A 24165-nucleotide genomic window follows, 5' to 3' on the forward strand; every position below is an offset into this window, starting at 1 on the left:
GTCACTGGGGTGTGGTGGAGGTGAGGTGGTGAAGGAGGCTGTGTCTGCCAAGGTGGGTGGTGCAGTGGAGGTGAAGGGCCTAGCCAGGGCAGGCGACATTCACGAGAAGGGCAGAGAGGTCAAAAGAGATCAGGAGCCTCAGACATGGACGTGGGTTCCCTCCCAGTTTGGCTTTGGAAGGTCAGCTTCCATGCCCTGTTGCTTGGCCTGAAACATGGAAAGAATGAAGAAAACGAACATTTCATCATGTACCCACCATTGGCTTGGCCCCTATCAAACGGTTCCTATAATACTATCTGCTTCTCATGACCCTGCTCAGAGAGGACAAGTAACTTGTCCAAGCTCACACAGTAAGTGGCAGAGCTGGAACTGGGGCCCAGGTCTGTCCGACTCAAAGCTTGTGCCTTTTCCACTTTTCCACATGCCTGGAGGTAAAAGTAGGGCAGTTAGAAAGGAGTGTGGGACCAGGGATATACAACTCCTGGATGGGGCTTTTTCTACGGGGCTGGGAAGTTCTAGCCTGCCCCAGATCCCACTGGCAGCTGAGAAATAGATACCCTCGGACTTCTCACCATGACAGCCCAATGGGTCTTGCTCCCTAAGTACCAGGTGGGAATTCCTTCTTCTCTGTCCAACCAGGGAAGACTCGGCTGTGGAGGAGGGTGGAGAGTGTTCCTTGATATGACACTAGCATCCTGGGACATGCTCAGGCAGGACCCTGTTCACCATGCTTGGATGTGGGTGGGGAAGGCTGAGAGCTGGACCCTGGAGGAGGGTCACAGAGGAGGTAGAGGGAAGGCAGAAGACAGATCAGCTCCGGGGGTGGGATGGGGTCCAGCCTTTCCGGGGCCACAGGAGCCACCTGTGAGCAGCCAGCAGCATCAGGGGCTCCCGCACGAGGTCCCAGGGGAGCCGAGGTGCTGGGGCCCACAGGCAGGGAGGGAATCCAGCAGCAGGGCTCTGCATTCTGCAAAGGGGGTTGGCAAGAGCAGGAGGAGGGTGGGGTGAGGGGTTGCTGGGTGTTCCCAGGTCCCGGCATCTGGGCCTGGTTGGGGATCTCATTACAGGAACTAGGGAAGGAGGTGGGGGCTGGGTCTCAGAACCGTGGGAGGCTCCGCGGCCCGGAGAGGCTGCCCACAGGCCGCCCTGTAGGTCGGGATTGGTTCCGGTGGCCTGGGGAGGGCCAGACCTGTGTGTGGCTCCAGCTGGGGTGGAAAGGCCAGCAGGGCCCAGGAACAGGTAGAACCCTGCCTGATGACATCACGCTTTGGCCAGCCAGGTGTGTTTAGGGGACCACCCCGCAGTTTACTCCTTAAGAAGTCTAGTTTTGGAAAAGGACCTGGGGACCCCCAGGGATTCCAGAAGCTAAATTTCTGCCAACAGAAGGGAGAATCTCCGAAACTTTTATTTGTCCTAATGGAGACACAGGATTGCTAATTTCTCTAATGTCCTTAAAGCCTAATAACTCAAGTCCATTTATTTTCCACACCCATCTTGAGTCATTCCTTACCTGGGGTGGGGGTGTGTGTATGTCTGAGGATCAGTGTTTATTTAGTTTATGCCATCTATGTGCATCAGAGGTTTAAAGCAAGAAGAAACTGAGCCCCTCCTTCTCTTTTCTGGTGGGGAAACTGAGGCTCAGGGGGGTTAGGAGCCCTCCTAAGGGCCAGCAGCTGGGAGGGAGTGAGGCCCCGATCCAGGCCGCCGGTTCCCAGACCCTGCTCCGTCTCCTCTGCACCCACCACCTCATCCAGACTCGCCATGGTAACTGCACCTCCTCCAGCGTGGGAAGCAGAGGCTGCGGAGCAGTTACCTAGCAACTCCCCATAACCAGGTCAGAGCCGGGGAGGTGAGACACCACGCTGGAGCAGATGCCACCTGCCCCGGGAAATTCAGACGGGCAGAAGTGGGATCACCCGCAGCAGATTGTGGCCACAAATGACCCCGGGTAGAGCCAGACCCAGAAGCCCCTGTGGCGTAGGGGTGAGCAAGATGCTGGGACCAGGACAGACCGTCCCAGGCGGCAGCAGACGCAAGCTGCACTCTACTTGGGTCTGGTTTGTTTGAACAACATGGCACCTGTTCAAACTTGCTGGCTTAGTCTTTATGCGGGAATCCAGAGAGCAAGGCTGATGAATGTGTGTGTGTGTGTGTGTGTGTGTGTGTGTGTGTCCATGTAGGCATTGCAACTAGAGTGGGGAAAGTTGGGGGAGCACAGCTCCCCTTCTCTCCACCTTCTTGTTCCTTAATTCTCACATTCATGGAATGACCTGGTCATAAAATTTGGGACTCTTCCTCTAGGATTCCCTGAAGATTGGGTCTCGACAGCCACTCCCTGCCCCTGCCCCACCCACCGGACTCTTCTGTGCGCAGAGCCCTGCTTGGGGTCCCAGGTTCTGCCCCTGCAGGGTCCTGGGCAGGGCAGACAGGCCCCTCTGCAGCCCCAGAAGGTGAATCCTGAGTGATCTAAGCCCATCCTGGTGGTTCCGTTCCCTTGCCAGGTGATCCAGCCGTTGCCAAGGGGGTCTGAGAGTGTAACTGCGGAAGCATTTCTGGAAAGGATTTTATCACTAATTAAAATTGGGAGGGAATGTCCCTCTTTTTCATGGATGTTGTCACATCTGCATGTGATGTCTGGGACTGCAACAGCCACTAAAAGTGATGCCAGGGACACGCAGAGGCTGGCGTGGTTGAGCCATTGGCTTGAGCAAGGCAGGAACTGCCCCATATCTGGACTCCCCCACCCTCACCCCAAGTCTCTCTCTCTTTCTCTTGCTCTCAAAAGGAAAAAATAAATAAGCTGCAGAAGGCAGCATCTCCCTAGCTCCTGGAGCCTGGACCCGTGCTGCCCCCACCCCCCTCCCACATTCCCCATACCCTGGACCCATGCCTCCCCTTTCCCAAAAAGATCCCAGGATAAAAAAAAAACAAAACACAGTTAGACCTTCCATTCATACAAACTTGCAAAGAAAAAAGTTGGGTGGCATGCGGAAGGTAGGGGGCCCACAGTGATGTCCTCCCAAAGAAAAAAAATGGGAAAAAAAAAGAGAAATTAAGGGACATGGGGAGTTATGATGGGGCAGGAGTGAGCCCAGATCCAGCGTCAGGAGAGGGCGGTGGCCCTGTACCCCTGCAGTGGGGTGCTCCTCGAGGAGGGGGGCCTGACTTCTGAACGTGTATGGGAGAAGATGGGGGAAGTCAGGTGCCCCCAGTGGGTTTGTGTGCACGTTGGGGGCTGGTAGTGGGTGGGGGTCCTGAGGAGCAAGGGCTTAGGACCAGGAGCCCAGTTCCCCCCGGGACCACAGGTTCCTGGGGTTCAGAAGCCTGGTTCTGAGGTACAGGGATACATGCAGAGGAATGTCCCCCACCTCCAGTAGGCTGGATCCAGTTAGAAGGGAAATAAGTATGAAGGGGTGGGAGGCAGGCTGGGGCTGCAAAGGGCTTGGGTGATTTGGTCCACATCGGGGCAGGGCAATGAGGCGAGTCCAGGCCAGGTCAGGGCAGGAGGCAGAGCCCCTCTCTGGCTGGCCGGGACCCAGATGTAGGGGTCTGAAAGGTACCTGGTGATGTGCTGAACCTGGTGGTAGATCTTCTCAAAGCTGTCACCCTCCACGATGGCTGAGAAGCGCTCTGTGAATTCCTGCTCCAGCTTGGTGGCTCTGTTGAAGGCTTTGCGGGCTTCCTCCTCTGTGATCTGCTTGTTAATCTCTAGCACAATCTCCAGGGAGTGGGGATGGTGAAGATGGTGACAGATGTAGGTGGGCTGCCTGCAGCTGCCGTGTGGCATTGGCCAAGACATCATGGGTACACTGCTTCTCCTGCTCAGCCATCTCTCACCCAGACTGGACACTGGTCCCCTACAGGTGGCTGTTGTACTGGCCGGCCTCAACGAACTTGTGCACCTGACTGTCCTCCATTTTCTCCTGGGATGACACAAAGTGGTGATCTTGGCCATCTATCTTGTACTCCCTCTTGGGCCGTGTCATGTGGGGAACACAGGATCCAAACAGTCAGGGACTTGGAGAAAAAGTCATCGTTTTTTCCTCAGTGGACACAAGGGTGACGATGGGGGGAGCACAGTGCATTTCCGTCTGCATCACTGTCTCCTACCTCACTATAGCGTCTTCTTGACCCTGTGATCCAGAGCTGGAGCCCAATTGTTGGCCTTTAACCTTGACCACTTTCATCACTCGATCTGCCATTTGCTGAGGATGAAGCCAATGTCGTTAGTCTCACTGTCCAAGTGGATCCATGGGGCCTGCCACCACTCCTCATCACTGGCGTCAATTATCTGCGGCACATCTCCAAAGCGGAAGCTCAGGGCCTGGCTCAGAAAGCCACAGTCCTTGGTTAAACAGAGCCCTGATGTAGAAATCCCTTTTAGGGCTGCTCTGCAGGGAGGCAGTCCCTGAGCCCAGATTGCTGTTCATGAGCTGTTTCCAAAGTTCGTGGCTTTTGGCTGAGAATTGGCTGTCCTCTTCCGGTTTATACTGAGTGAAGATGGTGATCATCTAATCTGCATTCTTCAGGACAGTGGCAGCCTGCAGAAGTCAACCTGTTGACAGAGAGGAGCTGCTTCCTCTTCTGCATCTCCCCACTGAGATCAGCAGGGCCCCTAGCTTCAGTGCTCGGGGAATGTCCCTCTCCCCTAGCAGGTCCTTGGCCACTGGGGTGTAGCAGGAAGGGGCAGCAGGGCTCAGGGCTGTGGGGTAGTCAGTGCCCAGGTAGCTGCTGCGGCTGATCTCGTTCAGGAGCTGGAAGTAAGAGGTTGTGATGTCTGGGAGAGCACAGCTGTCACTATGGGCTTCACCACCTTTAGGTAGACAATGTCATATGTGCTCTCTGGCACTGCCACAGCATCCTCGTGCGTGATGTCCTCCAGCCCCACACTGTTGACCGCCAGGATGTTGTCCGCAGTCTGCAACCTCTCATCCTTGTGGGCACCTCCCCCTACAATGATCTTCGTTAAGCAGATGCTGTTACCTGCTGGTTTCCCACACCCCCTGCATGGCTGAAGCGAAGCCCTTTCAGCCTCCTGATGAGCTTGATCTCCACGGCCCTCTCAGCAGGGGGCTTCCGGACAGCAGCGCCTGCCTCTCCGAGGGCCTCCACCACTGCTGTGCAGGTCACCTGCTGCATGTCCATGTCACTGACCAGCAGGATGCTGTTGTTGACCCTGGAGCAGCTGTCCTGGGCCGCAGCCCCACCGGGAATGATCTTGGCAATGAAAATGGATGGCCGTCACCGATGGGTGGGTCGTCAGTGCCACCATGCCGAGGAAGCCCAGACTTGAGTTGCGCTTTTCCAGTGTGCTCTCCTTGTATTCCGTCTCCACCTCGACTGTTCACCTGCAGCTCCTGTCCTGGGGCTTCTAAGGTATCTGTGACGACAGTGGACAATTGCAGGAGGAGAATTGGCCTGGAGAGGCGTGTCCTCATCTTGTAGGATATTTCTTGGTTGTCACTCTACAGAGACAGTCCATGTTGGGGCACCTGGCCGCAGCAGTGGATAAGGGGTTCTGACTCCATCAGAATTTCATTCCTTCCCTCTGCAGGTTCCTCCCCCTCCATACCCCACTTTTGCAGGGGGGCCCAGGATGGGGGAGGGGTGGGAGGGGCAGGAAAGGATTGGAGAAGGGTAGGATAGGGGAGCATCAGAGGGAGGGAAAGAGGCCTTTAAAAGGGGGTCCTCAGTGGAGGGGACGGGGCTTGGGGAGCACATCCCAATTCTCAGGAGGGACAGGGGCACTGGGTGCTGGCAGCCCTGAGGTTCGGGAGCTGGGGCGTGAGATGGGTTGGGGGAGGGGAACTGGATTTCGGGGAGCCCTGGGGTAGGGGGTGTCTCAGCTAAAGTTAAAGCCTGTGGCGGGGATGGGGGATGAGGGGCTTGGAGGTGGTAGCGTCTGAGGGAACTGTGGAGCTGAGGAGAGAAGGGGAGAGAACCACCTCTGGAGTGTTTTTTTTTGTGGGGGGAGATCATAAACCCCTTGTTGTTTAGGACACGTTTGGTCAGGGTTCCGTTTTCTTACTGGCAAAAGCTTCCTAACTGATCCCCTTGTCTTCACCGTCTCGGTCTGACTCATTTTTTCACTAGTCTGAGGGGCTCAGGAGATGCCTGGATAAGTCTTAGTATTAAAAATAAAGGACTGGAAGGGAACAAAGGCCTCTTCCTGAATAAGTCAAAGACATGACCCCCTGGCTTTGTATCTTCTGGGTCCAAACTGAAATTGGGCCTGCACCTGGATGCCCGGCTTCGTGAGGTCTGAATAGAACTCTCCCTAAATAGCCTGAAGCCTTAGTTTTCATTCCCAGTGTCCAGCACACTTCATTCATTCTGCAGTGGCGTGCTGGAGTCGGCTTCTACCTGCTCACTAGAGCCAGTTGTACACATCTGTGCACAATTCTTCCCAAATCCACGTCATATAATGTCATCTTGGCAGCTTGGAATCGGCTGTGTTGGGTATAGTTACACCGCTGCAATTGGCAAATGCAACAAATCAGGGCTTTCACCTCAGAGCCAGTTCTTAAACATTTGCCAGCACCCCCTTGCATTTATTTCCTGAGTGAATTGCATGCTCTTGCCCTCAAAAGTATTCAGTCCAGTGGGGGAGACAGGCCAATGTATTACTGAGTGTTCTGAGTACTGGGACAGAGACAGAACAGGTGTGCCACTGAATATAAAGGAGGGGCATCTATATCAGCCAGGAAGGTGGGGTGGCCTCCTGGGGGAGACCTTGAGCCCCGAGCCGAGTGTTTCAAAGAGGCCGGTGGTTGTCTGAACCTGCGTTGTGCAATAAGGTAACCATTTGGCTCATGTGGCTATTTAAATTTAAATTACGTTAAATTAAATAAAAAAATTGATTTCTCACTTGCTCTATCCACAATTCAAATGCCCAATAGCCGCGTGTGGCATGGGGCTCCTGTATAGGACAGCACAGATAGACAACTTCCCACCATCGCTGCAAGTCCTGGGATGGCGCTGGTCAGAGGAAGGCATTCCGGGCAGGAGGCAGAGAGCAGAAGTCCCAGAGGAGCCAACTGAGGCAGCATGGCTCTCTGGGGACCACGAATAGTTCCACATGGCTGCATAAAAGGGTGTGTGGGAGCCGGGAGGCGGGAGCTACGGCTGACAAACAGGCAACAGCCAGATCACAAAATGTCTTTAGCACTAAGCTAAGGAGTTTAGACTCGAGCCGTGGGGAGCCCCTGAAGGACTTTAAATAGGAGCTGGCCATCCTCAGCTTTGCATTTTAATCAGATCTGTCTGACGGCCGCATGGAGGCTGGATTGGGGCGGGGGGGGGGGCAGCCAGGAGGCAGGGAGACCAGTTCGGAGACTGCTGCAGTTGCCCAGGGGAGAAGTGGGAGCAACCACAGCACTGACGCAGAGAGAGGACAGAGGCAAGAGATGGGAGGGACGGGGACGGAGTGTGCCTGGCTCCTAGGAGGTGCCCTGAATGTGTCTGCTGGCTTAAAATGAATGAATTCTTGTCAGGTGTTCCAGCTAAGCACAGGCTGTACCGCTGGGGGCATGCCCTCTGGGCCCCTATGTGTAATTTTTGCACAAGAGGAGAGGGATAGGGGCATTTCTTTTCAGCTGAAGGAGAAAGGGACAACAAGGAGAGAGAGGGGAGAGAGACAAGAGGTGGAAAGCAAGATTGGGTGAGCAGAGAAACAAGCTGTGTTAGGGAAGACTGTGAGGGACCCTGGGCCCAAGCAGCATCTCCCTGGGGCCCAGGGACAAAGACTACTCAGGGTTGGGCGCTGGCCATTCTCCATCCCAACCCAATTGCTACATAGACTTCAGGGCAAATTTGGTTTCCTGAAGGATCAGGCCACCAGCAGAGAAATGCAGTGCGTGGTGGATTCACAGCATCAGGGAAGGCACTGGCAGCAAAGGATGTGTGGTGGCGACAAAATGCAGCCAGGCTAGAAGACACAAGCAGACCAGTGCCTAAGCACACGAGTGATCCAGCCTCCCTGCCTTGGGCCCTCAGGTGTCACTGGAGGAGGTTTGGAGGGCAGGTGACTAAAATTGCTATAACTTGGACATCAGTGTTCATATGACCTGGTTTGCACCTACGGGTCTGTAAGGCTGGCCATTTGGGTTACAGAACAAATGAATCGATGAGATGTGGCAGGTTTCTCTGATTCATTCATTAACCAAACCTTGGTGGAGCCTCTGTGGGCAATGCACATCTAGACACCGGGCGTACAATGGTTTACGAGACAGATCCCGCCCCCAGGGAGCTTGTAGCCCAGTGGTCACACCAATCAGTCTAGCATCTAGCGCCATCATCTGTGCATGTTCAGGAGATGCACAGGGAACCATGAGAGAACCTGGGGAGAAGGAATCTTTTAGATTAGGGGGCAGGGAAAGCTTCTTTGAGAAGGTGACATTTGAACCGAGACCAAGAGATGAATAGGAATTAGCCAGGTGAAGAGCAGTGCGTGTGCCTTCCAAGCAGAGGGAACAGTACGTGTGAAGGATTGGGGGACAAATCTTTGGTCATCTGGAGGTTGAAAGGCGGCCAGTGGGGCAGGGGCATAAGAGCAAGGGAGCAAAGCACAAGAGGACGCTGGAAATGGAGGGCAGGGGCCAGATCTCACAGGACACATTAGGACTTTGGATTTAAACTTAAGTGCAATGCGAAGGTGAGAGATGTGAACTAGATTTATTTGTTATGAAAATCATGCTGGCTTCTATGCAGAGAATGGACTGGAAGGGGGCAAGAGAGAATGCAGGGAGAAAAGTGTGGAAGCCAATATCGCTGCCCAAGTGAGAGCTGATGGTGGCATGGCTGTGCTGGTGGAGAGAAGTGGAGTATTTAAAGAGAAGAATTGAGACAGTAAATGTTTTTCTCACCCCTGGTGGTATAGCAAGCTAGAGTGTTAACTTTAGACAAGGCCAACAGGGCAAATATTTTGACCCTGCTAATCTGTCTCCAGCGGGGGCTGTTTATGGCTTCTTTGGATTGGCTGAGGTCTAGTGATGTCATACAGGCCATCCCCCTGCCTCCAACAAGGGCTACACCTGATGGGAGTCAATTTTACATTTAGAGATTTCCTGAAAAAGCTTTCACAACTTCTTATGTAACCTCTGCAAGGGTTTAAAATAATTGCTATTAGGAAACTCTGGTGTGTATTTCATCTGAATGGCTCTTACTCTATAGTTATCTGATTCTGGATGGAGGTGAAGAAGCTAAAATATAAGTCATCTGTGTCTCCAAATATGAATGATGTCATTGTGACAGTTTTAAATGCCTGTCCCACAGCCTAAGTGACTTCTTCATTAGCAACAAATAAAAATGCCTGACTATCCCCAGAAAAGGAATCCAATTAGAAGTTTGTGGGAGATGGTTTAGCTCACTGCCAAGTGCTTTGCCACTCAGAGTGTAGTCTGTGGATCAGCAACATCACCTAGGAGCTTGTTAGAAATGGGAGAGACTCGGAATCTTCACATTAAATTTTAAGAATGCCTGCCTTGGATCACCCAAGGTGATCTAAGAGTTAATAGGCAGCAAGAGGTGCCAGATATTTGAAATGCAGCAAGCCTCAAAGGGTCCAACAGGAACCAGCTTTTCTCTGGAAGTTCCCTGCTCCAGGTCACATGGAGCATTTTAGCTGAAGTCAAAGACAATGTCCTGTTGGCTGGCTGTGTGACTGGTGGGAGGTGCTGAGTGGACACGCCCCTTGCACTGAACCCGCCCCCCCCACTCCCTCCAGGCAGCCAGGAGGCTGAGGAGGGCGGGGCCTTCCCAGGATGGACAGTTTGGTCCTTGTCCTCCTAATTTGGTCCCTTAAGCCCTTGTTCTCCATGGAGATGGGGGCTTGCTTGGGTGACCCTCTGGCTTCCTCCTGAATTGCAGCCACACTGATAAGCACGGCCACTGCAGTTTTAGCACCTCAGTAAAAGATACCCCCGTTCCCCCGCTCAAATGGCCATTAGTGGAACAGAACACCTAGGTCCAGAGGTTCTGAAAGCTCCACTTGCACCTAAGGGTCAGCCTCTCCAGGCCAGTGTTCCCTGCCATCTCCTGTTCTCACTCCCTGCCCCCTCCTGGGATTGGAATGTGACACAGATATGAGACAGCCCCTCTAAAAAAGGTCACTTGCTTTTTTACTGCTTTCCTGAGAAGCATTTCAAGGCACAGAATCTAGACAAGAACCAAATCATTGACCTCTGTCTTAAATGGGGCTGGTCCTCCCACGGAATCAGACGACGAGTGGATGAGGTTTGTGGGCTGTTTAAAGCATGTGGTTTGTAAAATCAAACATTTTTGCGTTTGGCTTTTATTTACTGTGACATTCTCATACTACCTAGCACCAAAATAGCTTATGAGGTCTTCCTTGCCTTTGTGCTCCTTTTCCCGTCTTTTGTCCTTCTCGCTGCCGTTTCTGCTCCCCCCTGCCTTTCCCAGGGCTCACTTCTCTGCTCTAATTCCCCACCCGCCTTCCTGTTCTTTGTCCGCCCACTGACTCAGTGCGCCAATGTCTTCCTCACTCGTCCCACTTAACCTCTCGTGCCCTCTCCTTCCTTTGTGCCTTTCACGCTGCTCCTGGATCTTTTGAAATGTCTTGGATACCTTTTCCTTTCCACGCTTTCATTTCCAGGGGCTGTGAGACGCTCCTCACACGCTCTCTGCTCCCCACTGCCTCTTCCAGGCTATTTTCTCTTCCCTCCCGATACCCACCGCAGAGTCCTTTCTTTTTTCCTTCTTCTCTAAAGGGATCATGGGGATCAGAGAATCAGATTTGGAGTCACAAGGGACACAGCTTACGTTACACTGACAGTTAACTTCTGACTCAGAAACTGTCTCCTGTCACCTGCGATGAAGGCTGCCCCCGTCCCTCCATAGAGCAGGACGGCTGGGAAGAAAATGAAGGGACAGTCCTCCCAGCCCCCCATCCTCGCAGGCTCCCTCACCAGCACTTTCTTTCATGTCTCAGCAAACACACACACACACGCACACGCACACACACACACACACATCCTTCTAAGAACCCCCAGTGCAGATGTGTTTGTTCCAGACCTCATGAAACACTGGACTTCCTTCTGCAGTGCCCCTTCCTTCCCAGTCAGGCTGAGATGTGCTGCACAGCCCCAGGGCGAGCACAAGGAAACACAGCTCTAGTTTGAGGTGACGCATACAGACAGGCAGTGGGGTTCAGCTCTAGGGGAAGGATGGCTGCAGCCAGATGGAACAGGAGGCTCATCTCAAAGCCAGATCTGGGGTCACGGTCAATCAATCATTTGATCAAACACTAGGAAATACTCCTGTGAAGTGGGCTTCTCTCTGGGCCCCTGGGCAAGGCATCTTCAAAAACACAGAAAATCAAGAGGGACAACGACAGAGCCTAAAGAGACACCCTCGTCACTACAGAGCGAAGGCTCTAAAATTCAGCCTTCTCAGCCAGGGCTTCTCCAAACACTCTGCAGAATCCAGGATGCTGCTTCCTTCATAATCAGGGAGACGGGGATGAAACCAAATAAGCCACTGGAGAATTTGTGAAAAATCCCTTGATTTCCCAGCACTTGGCTCCATGTTGGAGAATCTCTCCTAGGTCAGCCACCAGGAAGATGTGAGGATTTTCCTAGGAACATTCATTTGAGGAAGGTGGAAGTCTCGGCTGAGCACTGGCTGGGAGGCCAGAAGGGAGGCTTGCCCAGCAGGGTCTCTGCAACAGGCCCCAGAACACCTGCTTCTCCTGTCTCACCTTCTCACCCATTCCCGCCCCAAGCTCAGACTCGCTGGGCTGTTTGTGGTGCTGGGACAGCTGCACCTTAGTTCTTAATCCAGCAGTGCCCACCCCTTAGAGACAAGGAGGGAGGCCCCAGTGCAAACCTTCAAGGTGAGTGGGGCTTGCAGGTAAGCTGGAACATGTCCCAGACAAGTCCAACTCCACCTTGTTCTGCATCCAATGCCAGGGCGTGGCTCTCTGCTTGGCTGCTCTCAGGGAAAATTCCCCAGACAAGGAGGAAGTAGCGAGATCTTCAGGACAGGAAGAATTTCAGTTTCCTTTCCCTGCCCCCACCCTTCCCAATCCCCAACCACCACCCACCCAACTGCCTTCTACACACCCATGGAGGGCGGTAGACAAATACGCGTGAATGTAAATCTCCGCTGGAGCACTTTTCATCTCAACCAATCAACCAAATTGCTAATAAATTACTATTATAAAATGTCTGTGTGTGTACATAGGCAAATAAAAGAGAGCGAGGCTCTGGCATTTTTCCTTGCCCCGTTTCCTGCTGGCGGCTTCAGGTACGGAGCATCTGACCCCCCGGAAGAGCTTCAGCGGCTCATGGGCGCCACATAGTTGGCGGGGAAGAGGCCCAGTTTGTTGTGCCGGCGGCCGGTCCACCAGGATGGGTTGGAGTTATCGAGGACCTCCACCACATCTCCGCTGCGGAATCCCAGCTCGTCGTCCTCGAGGGCCTCGAAGTCGTACAGCGCCCGGGCCCACCGCACCCGCTGTTGGGAAAACACAGAGAGGGTCTCCTGAGCCAGGGGAGCCCCCTTTACACGGAAGGTGATCTGCGGGCTGCTCGCACGGTAAAGCTGTCCACAGCCACCTCTCCGAAGGCTGACAAACGGCTCTCCGGAGATATTTAAAAACCCCGTGGCCAACTTAAAGCAGAGCCAGGACGCTTAGCCCAGAGCGAAGTCAATCTTCAGACCCGGGACTTTTACTGACAGAGATGTTATTCTCCAAGGCTCCAGGAGAATCCTTGAGAACTCCTCTTTCTGCATCAATGGGTGATATGTTTATTTTCGTCAAGTGACAAGCGGAATAGCAACGTGCCCCAGATAACAGCCCAGATGGATCACAATGATAAAGGCAGCGTCACCCACCACCGGAACTGGAGCCAAGAAACAGGAGCACAGAGAACACACTGGACTCCACTAGTCCGGGATCTGCTTGTCCCCGACCCTCTCCCGCCCGTGCTCTTGGGGCTCCCGCCACCCCTACTGCGATCTCAGTGCAGGCTGACATCTCTCCTGATTCTCTAATTCCCCTCTCACCTCTTCCACTGAGCTCTGTCCCTGCAGCCTCTTCCTAGTGAGCCCAGAGGGGAAATGTTCACATACCCCAGCCACTTGGAGCTGAACAGGGTCTGTGTGTCTCCGATGCATGAGGGCAGCATTCAGTTCACTGCTCGTGCTGATGCCACACTGCCCGTCATTTATGTCAAGGCTGCCTCCACGGCGTTCCTGGAAACAATGTAACAGAGGACCTGTCACAGCCCTGCCACCCCTCACTTTCCTTGCTTGGAGGCCGTGGGCCTAGACAGTACTCGGGGAATACTTGCAGATAATGATCACAAGCTGTAGGGGATGGAGAGAGGGAGGAGGACAAAGGAAACTTAGATTCTGCTGGCAAAGATGATGGCAGGTTTCATTTATTCAAGAAATCTTTCTCAGTCTTCTGCCGTGTGTCTAAAAATCTACTAGGCACAAGCCATAAAGAAAGAGATGGTTTTTGCATTCATGGAGTGTCAGTTTAGAGGGGGAAATCACCCAAATTTATGTGGTAAGTGTTCTAGCAAGTAGAGGAGAACCTAATCCATCTGAGTATTCAGGGAAGGCTTCACAGAGGAGGCGAGGTTTGAACTCCAGTATAATGGAGAAGTAGGACCAGCCAGAGAAGGGCATTGCCAGCAGAGAGAATGGCATATGCAAAGCCACAAACACATGAGAGAAAACACAATGGAGCATTCAGGAACCAAAGGTAGAGCAGCCTTGCTGGATGTGTGTTTGTGTGGGGAGTGGGGGAGGTGGGAAGTAGTAGGGGAGGAGGCTGGGGAAATAGATATGGGCAGCTCACAAAGGACTCTGAATGCTTTGCTAAGGAATTTACAAATGATGTTATCTGGCTGTGTAGTCCAGCTCCATAAGCCGTCTAAAATCCCATCTGGAATAAGGCGGGGAACAAATAAATAAATAAGCAGGTTCCATTGTGGGCGTTAATCCTTCTTTCTCATGGATCACCACAGCCAGATGGGCTAAGGGGCGTGAATAGATTTGGAACTGTGCTGGGAGGAAAATGAAGCAATTGTTTGCTGAATCCTCCAGTTCAAAGACAGAATGTGTGCATGGATCTTCGGGCAGGGAGCCATTTAATTCACAGAAACCTCTTTGCCAAGAGTAGTGTTCTGCCATTTGGGGGGCCTGGGATCTTCTTCAGGAATTCAGTAAGTGACCATAACCGATGACACTGGGCTGGGCCTGGGACGCTCCTTCCCTGGCAGGCAGCCCCTGGACGACTACAGACCTTGGGCAATTATTTGCTATGGTTGTTTCCAGCATTTGGGGGGAGTTTTCAAACACCATGTGGCAATGGGACTGGGTAGCCTGAGCCAGGGAGGGCGGCAGGGCCCCCCCAGGCCCCCACTTCGTTCTCTAGAGCTACCTGATGAAAATGGTGTTGCTGCAGATACCGCTGCGTCGGAGGCGGCTGCTGGTACTGCGGTGGAAGGGGAGTCGGGTGATCCGACAGCTTCCGGTTCACTGACGGCCGGGTTTCTTCTCCCACAGCCCCACCGAGTTGAGGGCCCCCCTGGGGCCTCCGGTCCAGGCTGTTGCCGCGGCGACCCTGGGAGAGAGACCAAAGATGATGCGACCATCCACCTTTGCTCGCCATGGTTCCAAGAAGCAGCAGACGGAGGGGCTGGGAAGGCAGCTGAAAGAGCTTCGATGGTTCAGACCCCCACTTTTTCAGATCCTCCCAGTTTTGGGGGTTCGGATCTCTGGTTCAGGACTAACAATTTCCACATGGTACCCACTGAGTCCTTCCCCAGTAGGCTTGTTTTAATCTGTGCAACCAAGTTTAAACATTCCATTTTACCGATACAATGCCACTCCTTATCGCATGTCGCCACACTGCTGGACGTTCTACCCTCCAGATAAGCCCAGCTATTGACTGTGCATTATTTTCAGCTGTCGTTTATAACCTGGCGATAGAGACCCGGACAGCCACGTCCCTGCAGCACCATGGAAACCAGGCCTGCCGCTGGGCTGGCTGGGGAGGAGCAAGGCCTCTCTGCTCAATGCTGTAGCAGCCTCGCAAATCAGAAATGCTTTATTGTTATTTTTATTTAACAAACACTTCCACGGGGCCCTGGGCTTCACATGTGCCAGGCACCCTTTTAAGCTCTTGACAAATATTAACTCATTTAATCCAGTTTAATGCAGTTTCATGTTGCCCTTCTCCTCTCTGAATGCACATCCTAGTAAGTTAATACCTCTGTCCCTTTCCTGGTTAAAAGAATTTGCATGGTCTCGGTTCACCTTTGCTTTCCTTTTGAACTCCTGTGTGTGTTTGGTGGGAACACCCTTTTCTCCTTTAACTCTAACTTCTCAAGCTTAAAATCAACCGATTTCCTGAAAGGGAGGGTTTGCTTTACTTCCCCCAAAGCACATGTTGCTTCAGGAGTACCAATGTCTTTTCCAAAAAAACGTCCCTGTGATTTCAACTACTCCAGTCAATGCTTCTTCTTATAACGCACATCTCTTACAACCATGTGATTTCCTTTGAAAAATGTAAAGTGTGTGTGTGTGTGTGAATTTACTTATGGGAGGCAAGTTAACATTTCCTTAGCACCTGCTATGAACCAGGCACTGTGGCAAGTGTTGTAATGATACTGTCTCATTTATTCCTCACAACAGCCCAGGGGAGGATATATTATTAATATCTCCACTCTATGGATGAGACAATTGATACTCAGAAAGTGGGTAGTTAGAGAGGAAATCAGGATTTAAAGTCTGGTGCAAAAACTACACATTTACGACTAGGCAATACTCCATATTCCAAACAGTTCCAAGAAGCAAGAATACCAAGTCCACTCCAGTGTCGCCCCACCCAATGCTGTCACAAAGCCCTCCCTGCTACTTTAGTCCCAGACTCTAGGCTGCCCTCCGACATCCCCATCTATAGCCCTCAACTCCTTCATCCTTGGGCAACTCCTGAGCTCAGGCTGAAAACTTAAATAACAAAACAATATAAGAGCTAATGTTCATTGAGTGCTTACAGAGTGGTTAGAATGATGAAAGGGAGGGGGACACCTTATCTTCTCTAACATTCCAACCACTGTATGAGGTGGATGCCACGATATCCCCATTTTATGGATGAGGAAACTGAGGATCAGAGAACATCCCAAGGTCACATAGCTAGGAAACATGAAACTGAGATCTGTCTGACTTCAGAGTTATTCTGCTTTTCGTGAATGCTCAGAGCACCTGCCCATCAAAGGGATTTTCTCGGCGGCTCATGCAGTACTCGGGCCACCTAAATCTCCAGTTGGAGTTGATGGGGCAGCCTAGGAACCCAAAGCGTACCTGATCCTCTCGGGTTCTGTCCCTCAGGAAGATCTGCTTCTGTTTGGAGATGGAAGTTGTCCTGTAGTAGTCCACCAGCTTATTTAGGGATGGAAACTTCTCTGTCCACAGGAAGTAATTACCCTTGTTGTCTCGCATGACCTTGAAGTGCTGAACGTCATCCTCGTGCCTGGAGATTAATGAAGATCCAAATTGTACATTACACGGTGATAATGTTCCCGCCTCCCAGGCTGCTTGCAACAGGGATGCCAGAGTTCTGTGTGGGGAGGGAATGTAGATATCTGTGGCTCTCATCACTGGGTAGGTGGGCTGTACTAGTCAAGCTTTAACAGGAGGCAGGCAGGAGGAACTGCTCAGGACACAGGTTACACTAGGAGGGTGAGGGATTTACATCAGCAGGAGGCAATTTGCATGAGACCAAGAAAAAAAAAATGTTCCAGTGCTATGAGGTCCAGGCATTTTTTATAAAGTTGTTTGAGACATGGCAACACCTGCACGGGTGAATCCTGTAGCATGCTAATGAGTCCATCAACACTCAGACGGGAGTGTTTTTTTTAAGCCCCTGTTAACTTTCTGGTATCAGAAATCCTTTGAAGTGTCTCCTTTAAGCACATAAACTAGCACTGCCCAGTAGGAAATTACCCTCTTCCCCAAGAAATTAGTCACATTTTTGCGGGACACTGATTATGTGCTTCAACTTGGCGGGCCTGGGCTGGGGGACCTGATCAGCCCCTGGGGAGGGTGGTGGGCACGGGCGACAGCGCCCTCCGCAGCCCCCCGGGCCTGGGAAAGTGAGGCCGGAGGCAGGCCCCGTTTCCTCACCCAAAATAACACTGTTAGGGGAGGCTTGCCGGAGGGAACCGCCTTTTCCCCACCCCCTTATCTTGCCCGGACACTCCCCATTGCCAGTGCAACTCCCATCACCACCAGTGCGCATACATTGTTGCCAGACACCGTTACCGGAGCAACTCTCGCCCCTTTTCAATCAACCTCCGCGCCCTCTCAGAACCAATCCAAGCCTTTAACCTCTACAGCTACCCCGCCCTCTAGACCGCCCGTTATAAGCTTGTACTCTCCCCTAATAAACTCTCTCTCTTGGCTTCTTCACCCTAAAAGAACCGTGTCCCACCTGTTCCTTTCTCGCCGCCCTCCATACTTTGCACGCCACCCCGCCGGGGACCTGGCCAAGTCCCCCGCCTCGCCTTCGCCTCCGGGAAAGAGCCCCCGCCGCCGGTACCCTCCAAGCAATCCTAAGAGCCTAGGATTTAGCAACCGGCCGCCACCCCCCCCCCCCCCGACGAATCAACTGCGACCGCACATTTTTTTCTCTACTTAATGGGGAGCTCTTGGACTTGGTTTATGTTTTGCATAAATTAAGTTACAATGTGTTGTGAGCTCTTCTGAAAAAAAAAGTGGAATACAGAATTGTAGAGTTTTACTATTGGAAAGGAGGTTGTTTAACCTAACTTCTCCATTTTACAGACGGGACACTGAGGCTCAGAGAGGTGGAGGGGCTTGGTCAAGGTCACCGTGAGTGAAGGGCAGGGATGAGACAAGAGCCTCGGGTCTCTGATTCCAATGCTACACCATTTAAACATGCTGAGTTCTTTTGGATCAGAACCTTTTCACACCAGCGTGGGCTCACAAGTGATGAGGCGCTTTGTACCAGGGTTGGAGAAATTGGATATTGTTCATCTGGGAAGGCGGGATGGGGCCTTTACTATTCATTCCATTCTTACTCCATTGCCAAATCATTTTAATTTATTTTTCCAGTGGAAGTACATTTGGTTCATATCTAAAAATGAACTAGTACCAACGATACCAAGTGCCTGATCCAGTAAAAAAGCCTAGAACTTAAAGGGTCTTGGAGAGTAAAGATACCCTGAAAGATAGTGGAGGTTTCCCTGGGATGGATTTAGTGGTCCCTGGATTTTCACTTTCAGTCTCCTACCTATGGGCTGGGCTCTGCTCAGAGCCAAGTGAAGCCCAAGGTTGTACAATAACCTCCTGCTGGACTGTTTTGGGTTAGAAAACAACATATTGGGATCACATATCATCTTTCTTCCCCTTCCTTCTAAGACCACATGGCTTGACTCACAGTCATAACTCCTCACATCTGGGTGAGGAGGAGGAAAATATTCTTATGATATTATAATTATGCATCTACCGTCTTGTAGTCAAAGAACTCAGAGTGTGCAACATTAACCATTTCACTTTCGTAAACTGTGAGGACGGATGTCAGGGTTGCAGTTGGTCATCAGGGTCTATGGAGAGAGAATGGTCCTGACCATAGTCTCGAGAGGGGCAGAGAAAAGCCTGTAACTCAGGGCTCCAGACTCTCAAGTCTATTGTTCCAGGTACTTAACAAACACTAAGTGGTAGAACTGCAATTAGCTCTTAATTATCTGTGCTTGTGGCAGAAAGCAGATGTATAAATAAATAAAAACGCTTTGCTTTGGAATACATTATACCACATTTCTGCAGAAGATGTAATAATGATTACGGTAATAATCACTATAACAAGAAGCTGAACTGCCTTCGTATCAGGGGAAGACTGCCAGAAGTAAGGCTAACCGTTTTGTAGAATTCACTTTAAAAAAGGAAATATAAACCAGAATTCCTAGCCGAAAAAGTCAGAGTCACCTTCAGGCAAACCAGAGTCTCCAAGAGATTCCCTCCAATCTAACAATTTACTTGGTCCTGTCTATAATGTGGACACTTAAGAAATAAGTTTGACTTGTAAGGTGTATTAATAGAGTAAAATCTCATGAACTGAGACTAACCAGTTTAGAATTTATGATACACCAACACTGACCTGAGCTAAAGCCTACCATTGCCCAAGCTGTGAAAACAGTAGCTTTAATTAAGGAAAATCAAGAGTTTAACAAGATTGCAAGAGCAATGCTAAAGAAACCAAACACCTTTCAATCTCTTTAGAAGCACATGTGCTACCGATGGCTAACCCACTATTTGTAAGTCATTCTTGCCTGTTCTTTAAAATATCCATTCTTTCTAAAGAGTAAAGTGGCCACCATTTATTACCTGAGTACCCAGGACTGGATTTATGTACCTAAAGCAATACAGCTGCATGCCTTTCAAAATATCTGATAGGCTTGACCAGCGTTTCCTGTCAACTTGACAGTAAGGTTTTACTGTACAGGTTGTCATGCCTTCTGTCCTGCCGTCAGCATTATTTCCTGCAATTTCAAATGCGGTCACCAAGGCCAACAGGTGACTTGCAATCTCCGACATGCTGACCACATGCAGAGTGTGTTCAGACTTGGGGCTTCTGAGTTTGGGGCTGAGTCATGCTTATGGCTGGGCTGAGTCATTTCCTCCTGGGGGCTGCGTGTTAGCGAGATTTTGCTGTTACAGCCCCCTCATCCCCTGCCCTCCTTGACTCTACTGCCCTGTTCTCAGTTTTGCTGCATGGTCCTGGGTTGAGGTCCCTCTTCAGCCCTTATTTTTATACAGCTACCTACAACTGCACATGCACCCTACAGCAACAACTCGGGATTTCTGGTTTTCTCTGGCCCTGCTTCAGACATATATCAGGAGTAAAAAAAAAAATTAAGATTTAAATCCCAAGAGGCTTGTGGACATTTGGGAGTTCTCTCTTCCATGAATATTCATTGGACTTCTGCCGTATGCAGGGCACTGTTAATGGTGTAAAGGTGAAGAAGATAAAAATCTTGTCCTTCCAGAAGCCCCCGGGCCAGAGGGGGAGGCAGATGAGTGTACAAATAACTGTTAATACACACACCAGTGTACTGAGGAATTATGAACAAGTGTTACAGGGAGGAAATGCATAGCACCCCAGGGGATAAGGCCACCTCACACACACACATACACACACATACATACATGCACCCCACCCCACCCCCCACCCCCCGCCATCTGTGCTTCCGATCACTTGTTCATGTTTGAGAGACCACCACAGGGCTTCAGTAGTCTGGGCAAGTTTCAGGCGAGAAGGTTCACGTGGTGTTGGGAATGGCCAGTACCTGACAGAGATGGAGAAGTCCCCTGGGGAGCTCTGGCTGGCCCGGATGATGAAAAAGCCAACCTCCTTGCCCATGAGCAAGTTCTCAGCCTGGTGCCGCGAGAGGCCTTCGTGAAACCATCTGTCGGGTGGGATGAAACAAGAGGACGGTGGTGAGCTCTGTGAGTGACAGGAGGGGGAAGTGGAGGCGAGAGGACCCAAAGGGAGAGAGTCTGGGGCCTCTGCTCAGAGGACAGAAGAGAGGCGAACGAGGGGCCAGGCGCTTTTGAAAGTACATAAATCTTCAGGAAAGGCAAGCGAGCGATCTCCTTGATTTGCCCTCCTTGTTCCTTCCCTCCAGAAGTCTCTCCCCAGCTTGGAAAACTCGGATCATGGAAATGTGGCACTGCACCAAACTGGGACCATGTGGGAGTGACTCAAGGCGGGAAGCAGCCGCCTGCCGGCAGCTGTGGGAGGGATGCTCTGGGAGACACCCACAGGGACCACCAAATCGGGCAGGGCCTTGGGTGCTCCCTCCCAGTCTGAGGTCTCCGCCAGCCTGGAGAGCCCCCCCTGGGGAATTAAAGAAGAGAGAGAGCCCTGGGGCCTGCTCTACCTGGGGGGGGGGGGTTGCTCAGTGTACCCAGCAGAGACCGCAAACACCCAGAGTCCTGCACATACATGGAAATGAGCTCAGCTGGCAGCAGCGAGAGAGCAGCGTCTACACAGCCAGCCCCTCAGCCCTTCAAAAAAATTCAGGCTGGAAAATAATCTCACTGTGGAAAAGGAGAAATTGAGGAGAAAGAGTTCTTTGATGAGAGTGGCCGGGGGCAGCCTTAGGAGTGCTGCTGCACGCTCACGGCGTTCATGGAAAAGGTGACACACTTACACGGGGGCAAGGCCAACAGTGGCCAGGAGGCCAGAAACCTCTCTCAACCTAGAAAAGCAAAATGAGCATTTGCAGTCACTCAGCTGCTGGAGGCGGCACATGTCACACAGCTTCAAGGTGGCCGCTGGAACGGCTGCCCCTGGGCGGCCCCTTTCAGGTGGATGCTCAAGAGGACAGAGTTTGGATCCTTCTGTAGGCAGTCCCTGGGGCTATCTACAGTTTAGGGACCTGAACCCGACACCGGGGTGATGAGAGGGAGGTCCTCATTCCAGATCTAGGACTGTGGAGGAAGTTGGTTGTGTTCTGAGGGGTTGGAAACAGGGGGTTTCCGGGGTCATCTCCCCGGAGCTCCTGCCAGAGTGTTTGCCATACAAGCCCGCAGTGCCAACCACAGTAGCCACCCCATCGTTGCCTCATGTAGGAAATGTAAGGGATGGGAATGGGATAGGACCTGCTCTTCAGCAACCATATCTCAAAGGGAACGTTTTGGGGGGTGCAGCAGGCAGCTAGGAGGACTGTTCAGAAAATACACATTTGTCCTCCAACCGGAACTTGATAGGTGACTTCTTTTAAGGCTTGCAGAAATTTCCACACATTACACATTAGATATGAGTGGCCAGGGTTTCGATATTATGTATCATTCAAAAGCGATTCATGTAACAGCTATTTACGAAACATCTACTATGTGCTGGCCCCCTGCTGGGCACTGGGGTTACCACAGAGCCGAACAGACAAGAACCCCTGCCCGCAGTGAACGGACATTCTAGTGGGGGGTAGGGGTAAGAGGGTGGACAATAAATAACAAAATAATTAAAATATATAGTATGTCAGATGACAACAAGTGCTATGGAGAAAATGAAAACAAAGAGCAGGGGCAGGAATGGGAAGTGGAGGAATAATTTAAAATGTGGTCCTGGGGATGAACTCACTGAGAAGGGTGACTGGAGGGGATGAGGAGGAGCCAGCAATGGACACTGAGGGGGAACAGCCAGGGAGGTGGGAGGGGAACTAGGAGAGAGGGTGTCCCAGAAGCCAAGTGAAGAAAGTGTTTCAGTGGGAGGAAGAGATGCCTCTGGTCAAAACATGCTGAGAAGATGACCGAGAACTGACCGCTGGGACCCGTTGATCACCAGGACCTTGACAATAAGGAATTCGGTGGCGTTGTAGGGGCTCAAGAGAGAATGAGAGGAGTCAGAAACAGCAAGTACAAACAATTTTTTTGAAGAAATGGAGTGGTGGCTGGAAGGGGTATCACATCGAGGGGATTTTTTTTTTTTTTTTTTTTTTTAATAAGATGGGAGAATTTGCAGCAGATTTGTTTGCTATTGGGAATGATCCTGCTGAGAGGGAAAGAAAGTCGACGTTGGCGAGAGAGGGGAGAATTTCTGCTGGAAGCACAGCCAGCTCGTTCCCAACAGTTGCAGGACAGGCACAGTGCCTGAGCCCCGTTGCAGGAGGGGGATGGAGGTGGTAGAGGGTCTGAGGGGGGTTCTCTTCAGGTGGCTTGTATTGTTCCCAGCGACCCTGGAAGTGGGAGGGGATGATCTGGAGGTCTGAGGAGCAAGGAGAAGGTATGAGAGTAGGAGAGGAGACAGACAGGGTCTCCAGGTGGCATCACCGGCCCATGGGAGATCCACAGTCATTCTACAGATGGAGAACAGTTTACCAAGAAGGGTGTGGCTGCACCTATCAGAGTCACCAATACCACTGTGGTTTTCTAACAAAACTTTGCTCTTTGGACTAGACGTGGGCTTTGCGACAAGATCAGATTTCTTTCTAACTCTTGTGGTCAACTCTTGAGACAAAAAAGACCCAATCTCAATTTTTCACTTCCTCTTTATGAAGGGAGTTCCCCCTTCTCCCCACACTGACTTCTCTCACTGGTGTGAGCATAGTTAGTTCAGAGGAGGTGAGAGTGTCCGCACGCCTGGTTAGGACGGAAAGTAGAGCCGGGAGGTAACAGAGAAATGCCTCGAAGTAGCAGCTCTTCAAGTGGGGTGGTCAGTAGTGCCCTTGTTGGAATTCTTGGAAACTTTGTGCTGTGATTGCAATCATTATAGATGATTTCAGTTTATAGCCTTATTTTATACAAACTTTAAAATAGGAAATTCATGCACAGAGTATAAAGTTCAAAAGAGAACAAGGATGCAGTGAAATATAATAAATCTTCCTCCCACCCTGGGCCTTCAGTTGTGTGGTTCCCTAACCAGAGGCAGCCATTTTTTACAGCATCTTGGGTATGCACAGATAATTTTAGCAACTACCAAAGAAGTAAGAGGAGTGTGTGTGGGTAGGCCCATCTCAGCAGGCTGGAAATACTTACTCAGGAAACTGGATATCTATAAAATTCTTGGGCACGTATCCTTCTTGGCTCCCAAGCTCCGCCTTGAACCACTCCTCTTGGTTACTTAAGATCTATGTGGAAGAGAATGAAGGACAAAGACACTGCAGGGAGGACACAGCAAGGTAAGAGAAAGGAGCTTCAAGGCAAAGAACACCCTTTCGGAGTTAAGAGGAAAATAAGCTAAAGGAACTAAAAGACTGCTCAAGGATTTATCCCAGGCCCAGTGGGGAAGTAGTGGGTTTTCCTTTGGAGTTGGGCTTCTCTTGGCCCCAAACTATTTCTGTCCACTTGTGCCACCCACTCATGTCACCCCATTGTGGCTTGGCCTCCCGGACTCCCAGATTTCCTCAACCTCTTTCTCCTTCTTTCTTGGAAAATCATTTGTCCTGGATCTCAGCAACTGGGCAAATGGAGGGAGGACAAGGGTGCTTTTTCCATGGTCCTATCTTCTCTGCCAGGTAACCAGGAAACTTTTTCAAAATTTAATTTATTTTTATTTTTAAATAAGCAGATTAAAACTTAAACATCCCTGTAGGGACCAGCTTTGAAAATAATTACTCCTTGTGTTCACACTCTCCATGTTAAACAGAGTTTGGACATAACTCAAGATAC

General features: G+C 51.2%; 1 protein-coding gene and 1 pseudogene across 3 annotated transcripts in view; both read right to left on the reverse strand.

The window, feature by feature from the left end:
- Window positions 1-3012: 3012 nt before the first annotated feature.
- Window positions 3013-12028, reverse strand: LOC119543136 (annotated as a pseudogene).
- A 54-nt stretch (window positions 12029-12082) lies between these two features.
- The window catches only part of GRAP2 (GRB2 related adaptor protein 2), a 60645-nt gene continuing 48562 nt past the window's right edge, over window positions 12083-24165 (reverse strand). For 2 of the 3 annotated variants that reach the window (XM_037847236.1, XM_037847235.1), the window contains 6 exons: window positions 23533-23624; window positions 20343-20462; window positions 16339-16507; window positions 14414-14596; window positions 13093-13215; window positions 12083-12474 (listed from right to left, as the gene is read on the reverse strand). In XM_037847236.1, coding sequence (XP_037703164.1) covers window positions 12295-12474; window positions 13093-13215; window positions 14414-14596; window positions 16339-16507; window positions 20343-20462; window positions 23533-23624 — 867 coding nt within the window. In that variant the 3' untranslated portion in view covers window positions 12083-12294. The remainder of the gene's footprint in view (window positions 12475-13092; window positions 13216-14413; window positions 14597-16338; window positions 16508-20342; window positions 20463-23532; window positions 23625-24165) is intronic. The other variant, XM_037847238.1, reaches the window with a different exon arrangement.

Source organism: Choloepus didactylus, chromosome 8, assembly GCF_015220235.1.
Source record: "Choloepus didactylus isolate mChoDid1 chromosome 8, mChoDid1.pri, whole genome shotgun sequence".
NCBI classification, from domain to species: domain Eukaryota; kingdom Metazoa; phylum Chordata; class Mammalia; order Pilosa; family Megalonychidae; genus Choloepus; species Choloepus didactylus.